Source organism: Dromaius novaehollandiae, chromosome W, assembly GCF_036370855.1.
Source record: "Dromaius novaehollandiae isolate bDroNov1 chromosome W, bDroNov1.hap1, whole genome shotgun sequence".
NCBI classification, from domain to species: Eukaryota; Metazoa; Chordata; class Aves; order Casuariiformes; family Dromaiidae; genus Dromaius; species Dromaius novaehollandiae.
The window spans coordinates 56,180,064-56,195,347 of record NC_088130.1 but is presented as its reverse complement, the minus strand read 5'-3'; the positions used below and the strand labels follow the sequence as shown (position 1 = coordinate 56,195,347).

The 15,284-nt window shown below is 41.8% G+C and overlaps 1 protein-coding gene across 1 annotated transcript in view; it reads left to right on the top strand.

Moving 5' to 3' along the window:
• The window catches only part of LOC112983595 (pikachurin), an 81,699-nt gene that overhangs the window by 40,037 nt on the left and 26,378 nt on the right, over positions 1–15,284 (top strand). The window contains exons 8-12 of the mRNA XM_064499729.1: positions 7,158–7,273; positions 7,516–7,858; positions 10,584–10,684; positions 11,980–12,080; positions 13,213–13,357. Coding sequence (XP_064355799.1) covers positions 7,158–7,273; positions 7,516–7,858; positions 10,584–10,684; positions 11,980–12,080; positions 13,213–13,357 — 806 coding nt within the window. The remainder of the gene's footprint in view (positions 1–7,157; positions 7,274–7,515; positions 7,859–10,583; positions 10,685–11,979; positions 12,081–13,212; positions 13,358–15,284) is intronic.

Genomic DNA, 15,284 nt, shown 5'->3' with positions numbered 1-15,284 from the left:
GCATCACGTTCCTCCTCATTACCCCCAAAGTGATAGCTGTGTCTGAGAATCCCAACCAAGCTGACAAAGAGCGCACTGGGAATTGTACAAAGCATGTGTCTTTTACACTGTAAAAACACAATGTCACAAAGCAGAGTCAAGATAGGCAACAGGGCCAAGGCTGATGGGACTATATAAACCATATCCTTAATGTGCCAAACTTTGTGCTGGATTTGAAAGATTTCAGGACTTTGAAGTTCCAGTTTTGAAGGCATTTATAGGAGATAGAATACCAGGCAAGAAAATGCCTGGATATAATTTTAACAGATTAGCAAACTATAAAAAAGGGCAACAAGATTGACGTTTTTTTTCTTTTCTTACCTATGTGCTTGCAATGCAAATCATCCTTAATTAACAGATAGAAAACGAACAGATGATATTCAGATAAGATTGTCAGCGGTGCTCTGCAAGAGCAATTTGTGTGCTGCAGAAATGTGAACCACATCTTTCATGATCAGTTTAACCCACTAAGGATTTATTTCCAAATTGTCTATCTTTATATTCTCTATCTTGAAATCCCATGTTCTCATTGACTCCTTTATGGCAGTTTTTATCTTCTGACACCATTGTAAACTGAATCCCTTGAGCAGTTTGCATAAAGTTTGTGGCTGCTGAACTCTAATTTCTGAACCAAATGTTTGGGAAAACCCTGAAGGTGCAGCTTGCTCTTGGGTTCCTTGGCCCTGAGATACCCAGGAGTCAGCTTCCTCTGCCTCAGACTTGTTTGTGTGTTCCTCTGTATCCTGTTTATCTTTGGACATGAGTGTCTGCATTCTTTGGTCAGAAAAGATAAAGTGTTTAGCTCTGCTGGTAAGGATGGGCTAGTCTTCATACTGGGCTTATTACTGCACTAATCTAGGAGAGACAATTTGCCTTTTGCAAGTTTGAAAACTGGAAACTGCCTGTTCTGCAGAGACAGTGTGATTTAAACTGTCGAAAAGTTCACTGCGACGGAAAACATTCATACATTTAAGGGCAATCAAGTAAAACTTACTCCTAGTTCACACTATGTATCTGCAACTAATAAAATACCTCCATCCTTCTAGTAGCCAGGTAGCCAATAGTTACCTTCTTTGGCCCAGTTAATCATTAAATTCAGTTGCTCAGACATAGACATTCAGTGCATTTGAGGTCCCTTAGGGTGTACCAGATGGTTTCCGGCTGTCACTGTAGGAAGGCATGTTTCCCATGTGTCTCCCAGCTACCTGACGGCCCCGTGGGGATGTTTCAGGTAGCATAACGCGTCTCAGGTAGCACCAGACGCCTCAGTCTCCCAAAGTGCCAGTAGACACTTCATAGTCACCTGACATTGCTGAAAAGGACATGTGAAGGTGCCAGGCAGTTGGTGTGTCTGCCACTAATACATTTGTATTCTTCAGGATGCGTGCGCATCATAGGAATTACTACCATCATTATTGCCACATTTCCTCTTCTCATGTAAATAGTGAAGCTTGCCACGAATATTTGGTGCTATTTTCTGACTGCCCATGTATTCCTCAGAAATACCTGAAATACCTTGGGGAGCTGGCATAAGTCCCTGCAGTGTCTGCCTTCTTCACATTACACTTAGTCCACATAGTGCTGGTGCTAAGGTCCTTGATATGTTCGGATTCAAAAATTTGTAACCTTTATGCTTCTATATCTTGGATTTTTTTATACTGATTTTGAAATAATTATTGACTTTCTGATGCTTCTTTTAACTGTGAATCCAATTCCCAACATGTCTTCAGCTACACTGGACCTTCAGTGTCCCTGCTGAAATGTGAAGTCTCTCGTAGCTCTTATGGGCAAGCTGAGTCTGTGATGAGTCCAGCAGACACTGAGTCCGCGTTACTTGGGGATTTGTCCTGCACTGCCCTCTGTAAACCTGGGACCTGGGGCTTGTATCATTCTAAGGTATAATTCTCTTACTTGGTTTCACGTGTGGCTTGATTTGCAGTACTCTGGACTGCATTGCCTCAGGTCATCATAGGAAACTGTTGGCTTTGTTTGCTAAAATGTTCCCCTGCAGGGCTGCTAACTGTATCACCTAATGTGACAGACCTCCCAGGATCCTTGCAAGTAGAACATGTGGCCTTGATTACCAGCAAAGTTACCCCCTTACATAATAAAAAAATGCATGCTTGGTTTATGTTACATTGATCCATTTTGAGGGAGGAAGGAGAAGGCAAAGTCCCCCAAGGATTCTCATTTATTTATGACTCGGTTTCATTTTGTTACAGAAGGAAATGATGCAATACTTCGCTTAAATCAATTTTTGTACCCTTCTTAATTACACATGCTGGTTATAGGTATTTTACTTATATGTTTGTAAGATTTTTTTGCTATATCAAATCTTTCAAGGTGTCGTGGACAATCTACTTAAAAACGTAAGATTTCACATATCAAGTTTAGTAACAATAAAAGTAATAAATTATCTTGCAGAATCAAACAAAGAAAGTGTCCTCACCTGCATCACTTAAATACCCTGTATCTCCTGGGGAAACAGATGGGGTTTGCACTATGCCCTGAAGGTCGACAGTCTTGGGCTTTGCCCGACCAACAGAGGAAGTGTACTCTGTTAAAAATACCCTCCTGCTCGTCTCCATAGCAAACATGGCCAAAGTGGCTGCTGAATCTGTTTACATCACTTCCTCAGGGCCTAGCCATCAAAACCTGACGTCTCACAAATGGAGGCATCTCTATGCTCTGGCTCATATTGAAAAAGAAATTGGCACAGGTGCTTAAGTATTCTGCACAGCGCTTGACTGTGTCAGCTGAGTCTCAGGCAGAGGAAAACAGCAGTCCCTCAGGCTCAGACCTTGATGTAAATGATGATGATGCATCTTGAAGATAGTAAATGGAGAATGCTTTCTACAGAACTGCTTCCCAGAGATCTCCACGTGCTTTACAAAGACAGGGTTTGTATTTACTGGGCCCATTATATAGACAGGGACAAAAAGCAAGAGATAGGCCAAGCAATATGTAATGCCACACTGTGAGTTACTGGCAGGAACCGAATCAGATAGAAATGTCCCTGGTGTATTTCGAATTTAGACCTATGTGGTCTTCTGCATGAAGGTGATCAGCCTGTTAACACTTCTGTTTAATCCATCCACGTTGCAGTGCTCTGTGCTCTACTTCCCACGTATTTCTGTGAGTTCTGATCAATACCCATGATACCAAAGTGGCAAAACAGAAGTTTGTGCAGCTTTCCGTTAGTTTTGAGAATGTCTTTTTGACATAACTTAATCCTTGACTATTTGGGAAGAACTTGTCCTATGTTTGTGACCCCCACACACAGGTTTTTCAGTTAATTATAGAATGGGATTATAAGGCCTGGGAGAGGGTCTTAAATAGGCTTCATCTCCTTGCACACTGAAACGCTGATTTAATGAAATATAGCATGCCTGTAATCTCTGTAGTCATTGTTTTGGTATTTGCAAAGTCCCACTTCGCTTAATTATCTCTGATTTGCCACCTGGTCTGAGGTGAACTCTCCACCAAAACTACGCAGTACTCTTAAGATATGGGCTGGCGTGTGAGTTTCTCTGTGGATAGTCCTCTTAGCTTCTCTACTTTATCTTATAGTTTGGTTGCATCACGTCACAGGTGGGAATCATGTCATATCCAATAAACTAGCAACAAATGTGGGGCAAAGAACGAGGTGACTGAAAACCCAGTGGGATGTTGGATAATCCTGTGTGTGTGTGTGCGCTCATCTGTATAGATGAGGGTACATCTACATGTCTTCGTTGCTGTGCTCCCAAATTACCTAAACTGATGTAGAGTAATATAGCATGTGCTGGCTGAAACTGTCAGCTGGAGTCAGGTAGATTGAAGGGGGGAATCTTAGACCGTATCAGAGACCTGTGGATATTAGGACACCTTCTGAAGTTGCACTTTTCCTGGTGATGCCAAACTTACATCCTGAAGGTCTTTGAAGAAGGGCCTCAAAGCAGTCCTTTCTGCCAACCACAATAAGACGTACCTTCTTTGCTCTCTCCAGGCTGCAAATGTTGTACCAGTTCAATAACGTAAAAAGAATCATTGTCTGGTTTAAAATAGTGGGTACATTTTGTTTCCCAAGGTCTTCTGTTGGAAAAGCATGGAACATTTTGGTCTGCAAGATGAAAGAGGGACACCTTTTACTTTGGGAACTGCCAATTTCTAAGTTGTCAGATCTGATTGTGTGCTGGTGTGTATTGATGTAGTTTAGTGATAACGCCACTCAAATCAGGAGAATTACAGTTGTGTAAAACTGGCATGGCATTAAAATCACATGTATATATGAAAGCAAGTGTGCATATCCAAGAGCAAAATTGAGATTTATCAGTTTCTGATGATGGTGGAAAATAAAGATACTTCATTCCCTGCGTTGTTTTCATTCCTGCCGTCCTTACCAACTAAAAACCCATTAAGCCAATAGAAAGTTTGCTTGAGAAAAGAAAAAATGTGGTAGAATTTTCACTGTAACAGATGTTTATTTGTGGCTTGTGACCTCTAAGTTAGAAAACAGAATTTATGTATCACAGCTTGTCTGAATAGAAATTGGATTGTTTTCCTTGACACATGATTGATTAGTAATGTGAGATTTAATGATCCATGGTTTTTCCTTTCTTTTTCCTAACCCTTAGTTTTATGGCCTCTATTACTCTTAGGTAAATTATAGATTTATCCATTAAAAGAATTGAGTTTGATTTGAAATAGTTACAGGCATACAATATAAGCGCTCGAATTATAAGGGCAAGTAGTAATAATACAGGCCTGATTAAAAGTAAGGGTATTCCAGTGAGCTGAAACTTGCCGCACCTGCTGGAAGCTGAGTTAGTGCCAGGCTCTGTTTCATTCAAATACTTTCCGAGCTGCAATTCACATTTATAATGTATCTGGGTTTTTGCACAGAAATTCTTTTGTAGAAACACATCTTATAAAACTACTTTTGCCAAAGAAAGAAAGATCCTGGTGCAGTGATGGATAGAACAAAAGCAACCAGCCTTCCTACCTGGAGTAAAATTACCTTGTGGTGGTGATTAATCTTAGTGACTATTCAAGTGACTAGCAGGAGTAGCAGGTTTTGCCTGCACTTTGATAATAACTGTTTTTTCCACAATGAAAACAGGATTGGGACCAGTTTATACCTCTGTCTACCTCTCCAATAGTAATCCTTTGGCTATGCATTCACAGTTGCTTAACAGCAGTGTAAATTCTGAATCATTCTTGTCACTTTAGCAATGTACATGATGCCATGTATACAAGAATTTGCACAAGGAAATTGTTTTCTGGGCATCCTCTACCAAAAATAATCTGGATTTATTCTGTCCTGTTGGCCTCGTCTCTTTACCAATCATAAAACTGTAGGTGCTATGCTTAGCTCAGTTAGTCAAACTCTATGTTTTGTACTGATTACTTCTGTTTTATACACAGTTCAAATGTATTATTTACAGATGGTTAGGTATATGAATTACAATGGAAAGGCTTATACATCATCTCACTTTGACTAACATGCTGTTTTGTTTGGAAATGTGTATGCCTCATTATAGCTACGAATTGGCCTCTGATTTTTCTGTGTGCTGATGTAGCATGTAAAATCTATTGATATGTAACTAACTCCCACGGAGTGTATTGTGGGCAGCCAGTTAGCCAGCCAGGGCACACGTTCGTATCTGGTGCACGTATGTTTGATTTTATAATTGTCTCTCAGGATTTCTGGGTTGCAGTCATGGTAGTGGAAGAGCGAGAGTATGAAAAGATTTAGACCAGTGCTTTTCTGTCTGACTTCAGGCCAGTAGCATACTTCTCCCTTTTTCTCCACTGAGGTGGGAGATTGCTGACCTGAATTAGACTGGTTCAAACAGCACGATAACACTGTGCCCACGCTGCTCTGCCTGAAAGTCTGCCAAGCCCCGTTGTCTTTCACTGGATCCATCAGTTTGCTCAGTGGTGGTAGTGAAGGTCTCACGACCATCGAGGGGGGAGGTGGCATTTTCTGGGTTGACAGGTCTCCCTTCTGCAGTGCTCTCCCTCAACAGGCATCCTTCACCTGCCTGGACTTTGCCTCTCTCCTTGGTGTAACATGAAAGATTTGCTAACTGCCAAGGAAATATGGCTAACTTGTGGCTGCTAAAATAAGCAAGCACACACGGTCAGCCTGTACAGAGACTTTGTAAAGCGAGAGTTAGCTATGCTATTTTTAAATGACCACAGAATATTTTATGAAAAGTCGAATCTATCAAGTGTTTTGTTTCACTGGTTACCAAATCCGTTATATTCTGAACCCTAAGCAATGACAGGAAGCAGTTGTGATGCAGTTACCCTGATTCTCTTTCCTCATAAATGATCATTTCTGTTAAATTTTATTAGCTAAAAAGCATAACCCATAGTTGAAGCAGACATTTACTGTGTAAAGTACAGAAAAACACAGGCATTTTCTGCACTAATCAACTTAGTGTTTCACGGCGGTTCTCAGCCCGGAGTGCGTTGCAGCGCTTTCCAGTGCTCCACGGGTCGGTGGCTTAGCACGTCGCATTTGTGCTTATTCCTTTCTTCCAGCTGCTAAATTGCATTTTAAAAAAAAAGCCTAAAAATGCACTTAGGATTTCATTTTCAAAGTGTTGGAGTCAGTGGAAGCAGGTAAAGCCCTAAGCAGGGTGTGCCAGAGAATCCCTACCCAGATGCACTTCTTTTGCCGTTCCACGTACACTCATGCTCTTATTAATTCAGGCAAAACATTCAGTCGCCACTAGGGCAAACAGGGGACTGTGTGCTTATACAAGGGAAAAGTTTGGACTAAAAACGATATAGCTATTAAAAAGTGGCGAACACTGGAAAAAGTTCAGAAACATTTTCCTGAAAGAATGACAGGTAAAAGTCAGGTTGCAAAACTGAGCTTTTCCTGAATTTGTTAAGGAACCACAATAAATGACTAAATGAAGATCTTCACTTAGTTTGTTTTAAATTGTTTAGGTGTAATTTATACAGCCTGTTTCCCATCTTCAACCTGATGCATCTACTGTACAAAATAAATACTGACACCATTTCTGATTTTAGTGTCCTGAGTTAGGAGGAGGTAAGATTTGAGCTGTGTGTAAAGAGAAAAAAAAATCTATGAACTGAATATGCCAGTTGTGTCTTTACAGGCTCTGAAGAATTAGGAAGTGGAAGCTACGGGCATCGATATATCACAGACACAGTAATTGGTGATGATGAAGGATTTGATATTGATGATTCAGACTACGACATTTACATAGAAGAGGTAAATTTCAAGGTTCCACTTTGGCATTTCTGTTTTCTTTATAGTGTTAATATTTTAAAGTGTCAGATCTTGTGAAATTTAATATCTGAACTTATATGCACAGATAAAATAGTGTGAATGTTTAATTTTTTTCAGTGAGGATGAATTTGTTACTTCAGATCTGTATCTTAGAAGGCATTTTTCTTCATTTCCATGTAGCATTTTAAGTTATATTAGATTTATGTTTCTTTATTTCACATTAGCTCAGACCACTTCCTGCTATTAAAGGAGGCAACAGAAAGTTTCTCGTTGAAACTAAGGTCACACCAGAGTCTAGTTCAAGGCTCCTTTTGAGGCTCCTTGCAACCACCTCAGAACCTACGACATCAGCTCTTACAACTACACAACCTGTCCCTTCTACCACACCGAGGACTGCTACGGCTAGGACAACGAGAAGGAACAGCATGTCTTCGGCAGGGCGCCTCTTTGATCTGTCCTGTGATGAGACCATCTGTTCTACAGATAGCTTTTGTGTCAACGACTATGACCGGGGTGGCTCACGTTGTCACTGTAACTTGGGAAAAGGAGGAGACACTTGCGCAGAAGGTAGGTTACGCTGTGCTAAGCTCCTTTTCCATGAGTCTGTGGGATTTTTTTCTTTTCTGACTTCTGGATGAAGGGTGTCTCCAAAAGTAAGCAGACTGACCATCTGTGGTCTTTGCGCAGTGCCAGCATCGTTCTGGAGTGTCTGACAGCAGATCTAAGCTGTTGCAGACTGGTTGGAGGCGGATTTCTGTTCTGCTATTGGCTTCTACAAGAAGCAGCTTCGTGGTAAACCAACAAAAATGCATATTTTGAATAACAGGTTGGGCTTAATGGATCCCTAGGGATAACAGCAGCTTCTATTTTCCAATTCAGACATAAGTCACTTTGCTTCTCTTTCCTTTTTTCAGCCGTGTTTTCAGAAGTGATTCTTTAATAAAGCAGGGACAGATGAATGCAGACCCAGTGTAGTGTGCGTAGGGGAGGTTAATCCTCCTTCCTCCATCTAGGAATGGGAGGGTGATAGGAGCTGAGAATGTTGCTAGAAACACTGAAGGAGGCAGTCTTGCTTCTCCTTCCCTGCTTCCCTTCCTGTCCTCTGCCATCCCTGGTCCTAACCTCTCCCTTTTGCCAGTTCTGATATCGAGCTCATCTCCTGGTGAGCCAGTTCAGCTCACTTTTCTGGCCAGAAGCAATTCACTTTTCTTTTCTGAGTTATTTTTCTGCTGATTTGGTGACCAAAGGGTTAGATGAATGCCAGAGCTTGTGCAAAGAAAGAGGTAAGACTGTGCAGCAGGGAGGAAGGACCGCTGGTAAACCAAGGGGGACGGAAGAAAAAGGCACCTGCCTACCTTTGTGGAAGGTAGTCACTGCTAGATCTGTTCAGCCCAAAAGGGGGCAACTACATGAAATGGCTGAATTGATCTGTCAGTAGCACTCAAAGAGGCAGTGTTTTCTCCTCTGCCACAACTTCCCAGATATCACTTTTCCATTAAGTGTCAAACTGATGGTAACAGATGCTTAAAGTCGCAACGAATGTTATTGCAATTAAAGTGATGATCACCAACAAAGAAATAAATGAAGAAAATGACATACAGATAAGACCCTTTCTATCAGGACAGTGGCATGAGCCCCCAGACTATCATCAGTGATGAATGCAAGCGGTGATAAGGATCTGTCCTCTTACTTGTTGTAATGCTGTCCCACCAGTTAAGAAAAAGCTAATCTTTTCCTCTTCACATGGATCTGAAATGCCAAGGCTCTTCTGCACTGCAGAGCATCAGAGATGCCCATTTCTTATGCAGACTCATTTCAAAAATTCTTGATGCACAGGATTGTGCATCAGAGCTGCACACACTGGGGGTATTAGATCTTCTCCTTTTGATGCTGGAGTAAAGAGAATTCATTCTGAAAACAATCTGTTGTGACTCAGCCACATGGAACAGCTGTAGATACAATTTTTGGCCTTGATCAAGTATGAAAAGTCAAGGATTTATTTTAACCATATACAGCTTGTAGAACCGGTTTGCTAATGTGAGTCCAAAACCACTATTTTTCACAAGGGAGTGTTTGATGCATTGGTAAGCAGTAGCATTGTGTACCAATATTTCCTTGTACTGAACTTCTCCACAGCAGCCAATGTTGTTAAATAGTATACTAATCTGAATGAAAATAGACTTTTCTTTATAATCAGCAACTGCATAGCTCTGTGGTCCAGTCAGCTCTATTTGTGATCAGTACCTGAGTTAGTTTCTCTTTGCTGTAGCTGCATTCAGGTTTATATTACTGGTTCTCTTCGCCTGAGTCTAATATGCATTTTATTTGTTTGCTTGCTAACAAAAAAGCTGAGATAACTGCATCTAGATCCAAATAAAGTAAAATCCACTCAAAACTCATATAGCAGAAGGAAGTAGGGCACCTCATCCTTCCTTTCTCATTATACTTATATCCTCTCATTGTGCTCATATCCCTTGCAAAAATAAGAATTCCAGACTGAAACTGGGTCTTTCCTGCATGCTTCTCAGGAAAAGGAGCTGCAAGGGTAGCAGTAAGATATCTTTTTGTTTTTTCCAGTGCTGGAGCTGGTGCTCTGACGTATGACAGTGAAGGGTGAGGGTTGATGTGTCTGCTGACGACAGCAACACAAACGGCCACTGTTGCAGCCAGAGGTTCCTAGGATGGAGAAGTGTCAGCAGGGACCTTCTTCTCCCCATCACCCCCTTTGCCTTATACTCTGAGGTTACCAGGGGGAAGTGTTAGGGGCTGGTGGGCTATCCTGAGCCAGCTCAGGATGCTTGGGATGCTAGACGCAGCAGCTACGGAGCAGCAGTGACTAACGCGGCGTGGAGTCTGGCCCAGTGTGCTTTTCCCGCGTATGTTTTTATCATCTGTCAAAACAGAAAATTACTTTGGTGTCTTTCTTTTAAATGAGTGCCTAGAAGAAGATAAATAAAAAAATAGCCACATTCTGTCTTCTGTAACAGAGACGAGAATCTGGAGTAAGTTCCACTGAAGCCAGTGATTAAACTGTTGAACAGTGTTTGGCCCTCAGTATCCTGTTTCTTTCCAAGTTCCCCAGAACCTTGGAAATAAAGGAATTAGTTGTGAAAGGTGGTGGGAGGACAAAGCAATGGGTTAACTGATTGCTGACTGCTGCTGACTAATAGTTGTCTCTGGAGGAACTCTGCCTTGCATTTTCACCTGATGTTATCTAGTGCTAAATGTGTGTATTGATTTTTATATATGGGAGAAAACTTCTAAACAGCATGCTTCTGTCTTTGCTTTTCAGATATTATTATCCAGTATCCTCAGTTCTCTGGCTACTCATATATCACCTTTGAACCACTGAAAAACTCCTATCAGACATTTCAAATTACCCTTGAATTCAGGGTAAGTTTAAGCAATCCCAAATTCACATAGAAGCTTTAAATTTTATTTGCTTCTTCTGATGCTGTGGACACTGGAACTATAACTTAGCTTCATTATAGCTTCTAATGTAACTGTGGTGAGCATATACACAACCTTCATCTCTAAAGATCTGGCTTCACATCCAATGAATGTTAATGAATTTGGTAATCTGAGCTAAAATGTTTGTATCTATTATTGATAGTCAGTGCATGAGCGAATCCCTGGCATTAGCAATACTGGGCACTGCAGACTAGCAGCAATGTGCCTTGGCAGGACTATAGTCATACGAAGGAACTACAGGCTCAAATACACCTGTATTTTTTGTAATTAAAATTTGTAATTTGGAAGTGCCACACACTATGTTTACACATAAGAAATGGTGATCTTGTTTTCCTGAGCAAAAGACTGTTAGAGGTCCTTTCTTACTCTGCGGGATGTAAGTAGGCATTATTTTTCCCTCTGAAATATGGGACACCGGCCACTAGTAACTGCAAGATACTGAACTAGTTAAACTGCAGGTCTGATGTGGCAGCATAAATCTCACATCGCCTTGTGTTGGTGCTGTCTATGCGTTACGGACAGAGCCGGCAGTGCTCTGTAGGGAAGGTGGCCGGGTACGTGTCGTAGGGGAGCTGTCGGATGCAGCCCTGCTCCCACGTACGGCAGAGCTGCCAGCCTCACGCTCGAGGTATGAGACTGTCACCAGAGCAGTAGTGACATGTTGCCTCACATGGTGATCTACCACTTTTCTGGCAATTTGTCAGCCTGAATTGCAGGATGGCTGGGAAGAGCCCTTGTGTCAGCTGCTACGCGCGTATGGGAAAATCGTGCCTGCACAGGTTCTTTGGTTTGAACAGTGTCAGACTCACTGAACGTGTGAAACAGCGTGTGTGTATTCATGGGCAGTACGCCTGATGTGTCCACACTTACTAGGCTTGCTAGGACATCCTTGCTAGACTTCATGCTCAGAGGCCTCATACGGGACATATCTGACGGGTTTTAATGATTCGAGCTTATCTATATGTCTGATACTATTGATAGGTCATGCTGTAAATAGAAGAGATGGTCCTAAACCATTTAAGCATTAAGGCCGTGGTTTTTTAGGTTCTTCAAGTGTGGGATTTGAAATTGAGTGACCTATTTCTGGTTTTGCAACTTAAAACTCCCTCTGATAGATGTTGTACGTTTTCTGGAGAAAAGTCCCCCTCTGCTACTCGCATTTGTCTATCATTTTGAGGCTTAGACTTTGATTTTTCTTGTTGATTTGGTGATTGCAGGCTGAATCAGAAGATGGTTTGCTGCTATACTGTGGAGAAAATGAACACGGTCGTGGTGATTTTATGTCACTAGCAATCATCCGACGTAACCTTCAGTTCAGGTAAAGCATTGATTTCTACTAGGCTCACCTCCGCCCTCAATCTGGTGTAAAGAAAAGGGGTCATCGTTGCCTCCTGGGACTGCTTTACGTGATGAATATCTCTCGTACCTTTGACTTCTGCCCCAGGCAGTGCACAAAATGGATAGTATGACTTCACTGAGCATTTCTTCAATATTTTGTTCTCTCATCCTTGTTCAGTGCGTAGACATATGCATTGTTGAACTCACTTTACTCAGACCGTGCTGCAAAGGCAAAATGATTTTTTCTTAGGCAAAATGAGTTTTCTTAAGGGCATTATTATGGGGCTCCTTGTTATGTGAGCACCACACTTGCTCACGAGTGAGCCGCTGCACTTGCTCACCTTTTGCTATGTAGAGTTTCTTTGCTTCACAGCAAAAGGACCTGAAGAGAATGTAGTAAAATGAAGAGATTTAGTGCAAGCAAGGGGCCTGGAACTTCATCCCATACCTGTCATTTAGATAGGAGTGGCAGGTCTTTTTAATGGAGATGGAGGAAGTTTCTTGCACTGCCTTATATAAGCATATGATAGAATATCTCACGCGTCTCCTTTTTTGGGAGGGTGATTGATTCCTCTGAAAGTGGGGAAAGACAAAGTGGATGTTGTGCCTTAGTCCTGTTTCTATTCACCTCATGTATTGAAGGGCAATCAGATAAAATAGTGTGTTTTGTGCATGTTCAACTCCACCCAGTCTCTTGTGGAGGTATCCTTGTATGGAAAGATTTGAGTTTCATATAGAATCCCAGAGTTATTAATCCAGCACTGCTTTTCACCAGGGACCTAGAAAAATTCCCCAGAGAAATTACTGTGATAGCAGGAACTCAGATTGTAATACCCTGCATCTTGAAACACTTTCTGCTGTTGGCAAGCTTTGCATGCACTTGGTAGTGCCAGAGGTTGCAAAATCTTCTCCATGAGAGAAAGAAAGATATTAAAGAAAGTTTGAAACTTAGATCAGATTTAGACCTGTTGTCTAATTTTCCTGTGGCCTTTTAATATGGAATGTGAAACAGAGGTTCCCAGAGGGGAAGGGAATATTCAGAGGCTAAAAATGACTGTTGGTTATTTAAGTTAATGAAAGATTGTCACCCTGCACTCTCTGCATGCTCCCAGGTTCAACTGTGGCACTGGAGTTGCAGTCATAACGAGTGAAAACAAGATCAAACTGGGGAACTGGCACAGAGCCACTTTGTTCAGAGATGGGCTGAATGGCTGGCTCAAGATGGACGATGACACTCCAGTCACAGGGAAATCTCAGGTGAGTAATCCTGCACCAGGAGCTCTACCTTCGGCTCTCTCAAGGTTATGATGACATTTCTTCTTGCCAGCAGAAGTCCGATCAGATTTAAAAAGTAGATTTTTATTCACTGGTCCTGGGGAACTTAGTGAACCAGGTTCAATGGACAGACTACACTTGCAGATATGTCGTCTAGAAATCACACAGCTGAATATCCCAGCAGTGAATGCCATCATGATCTCCTGGTGCGCTCTTTACTTACTCAGCCACCCTTCTGCTATACTTCCCCAATCTCAGATACAGGCTGCTATTAGAAGTTTGCCAGGCTTTACAGCTGCTGTCCCTGATTGCTTTCTTTTTCAAGGCTCAGAGAATTCAATCTTGCTCTTCTGTGCTTCCCCATCCAGAAAAAATGGCAAACGTGTGTGTGTATATATATGTGTGTATATAAAATATGTATATATAGCTGCACAACAAATATATATATACAAAAAGTGTAGTGATGTGTATACAATGGACATAGATTTAAGCACAGTAATATTTCGATGAAAGATATTTAGAAGGAAGTCAGGTTGATCGAAAACTTCAAGAACAAAAATGCACTGCAGAATCATCCTTGCTAAGGAACAAGCTGAAAAACAAAACAAATAAAAAGAGAACAAAGTTAACATTACATTATACATTGCCATGCAGTTAGAGACAGAGGGACAGATTCTGCCCTGAGTTACATTAACACCAACAATTTCATATGAGGCAGCTGGGATAAAATATAATAGAGGAAGATGTCTTGACTTGCTTTTCTGTTACCAGGCCAGAAAACAGAAGTGAAATTGAAAAAAAAAACCCTGAAAAAAAAACTGAAAAAAGAGACATTTGCAGATTGGTTCAGATATCTTCTCTCTTCTCCTTGATAAGCACTATTAACATGCCCTGGCCCTGAAGAAGGTGGCTTCAGACATCTTATCACTTTACACTTTCGTGTGCAGGCTCTGAAAGGAAAAAAATCTTGAGGACTTGAGTAATAGGAATGGGATGAAGCCTGACAGCATAAATACTATGTGCTGGGGTCTAACTTCTGCTGCACATGGAAAACTCATCAATTGGGAATGACAGAGGAGAAGGATTTTAGTGTCTGTCAGATGCTTCTGTGTGTTACTAATGCTATGAGGCCATGCAAAGGGCAAATGCGATTCTAGGGTGAATCAGGAGAGAGATTTCCAGTAGAGACTAATGGCATTGTAAAAGGCTTTGGTGGGACTGCATCTGCCTATGTACAGCTGTGATCACCCACATCCAAGACAGATGAAGTCAAGCAAGAGAAGGTGCAAAGAAGGGCCAGCAGGATGATTATTGTCTGCAGAGATTATTACAAGAATTCAGCAGTGGACACCTGTATTTTTCTAGCTGCAGCTGAACTGGAATAAGATATTATTGCTCTAGCTGTTTCTCTCCGCCAGGGCTTCTGCTCCCTTAGTATTGCTGTCCCTGTGAGTCTTCCTCAGCCTACCCTAGTCCAGATGATGGGCATTAGTGTCAGCAGAACAGTCATCTTTTCTCATCTGGTTCATTTTGGCTTGAAGAGGTTAGAGAAGCAGAGCTTGACAGATATGGGGGCAGGAGCATCAAAGATGAGGGGTGGTGGCAAGCAGTTGGGGCAGGCTGGAGCAGCTGCCTGCTGCAGCATTGGGTATGCCCACTGTGTAACTCTGTAGACATCTGAACTATCTAGACCCGCAGACTTCACCTGGATTAATTTACCCTGCTCAAGTAGATCCATTTGAGGTGTTTCTACAGTGCGCTGTGCGATGATCAGTAACCTTGGCTCATTTAGCCTGGCAAATACAGGCTTTGGGGATATGATTTATCTTTGTAGATACCATGGAGACGTAAGGCAGGGAAGGAGTGGAAACTTCAGAAGCTGTTTAGGCTAAAGGCCAACACAGTCACA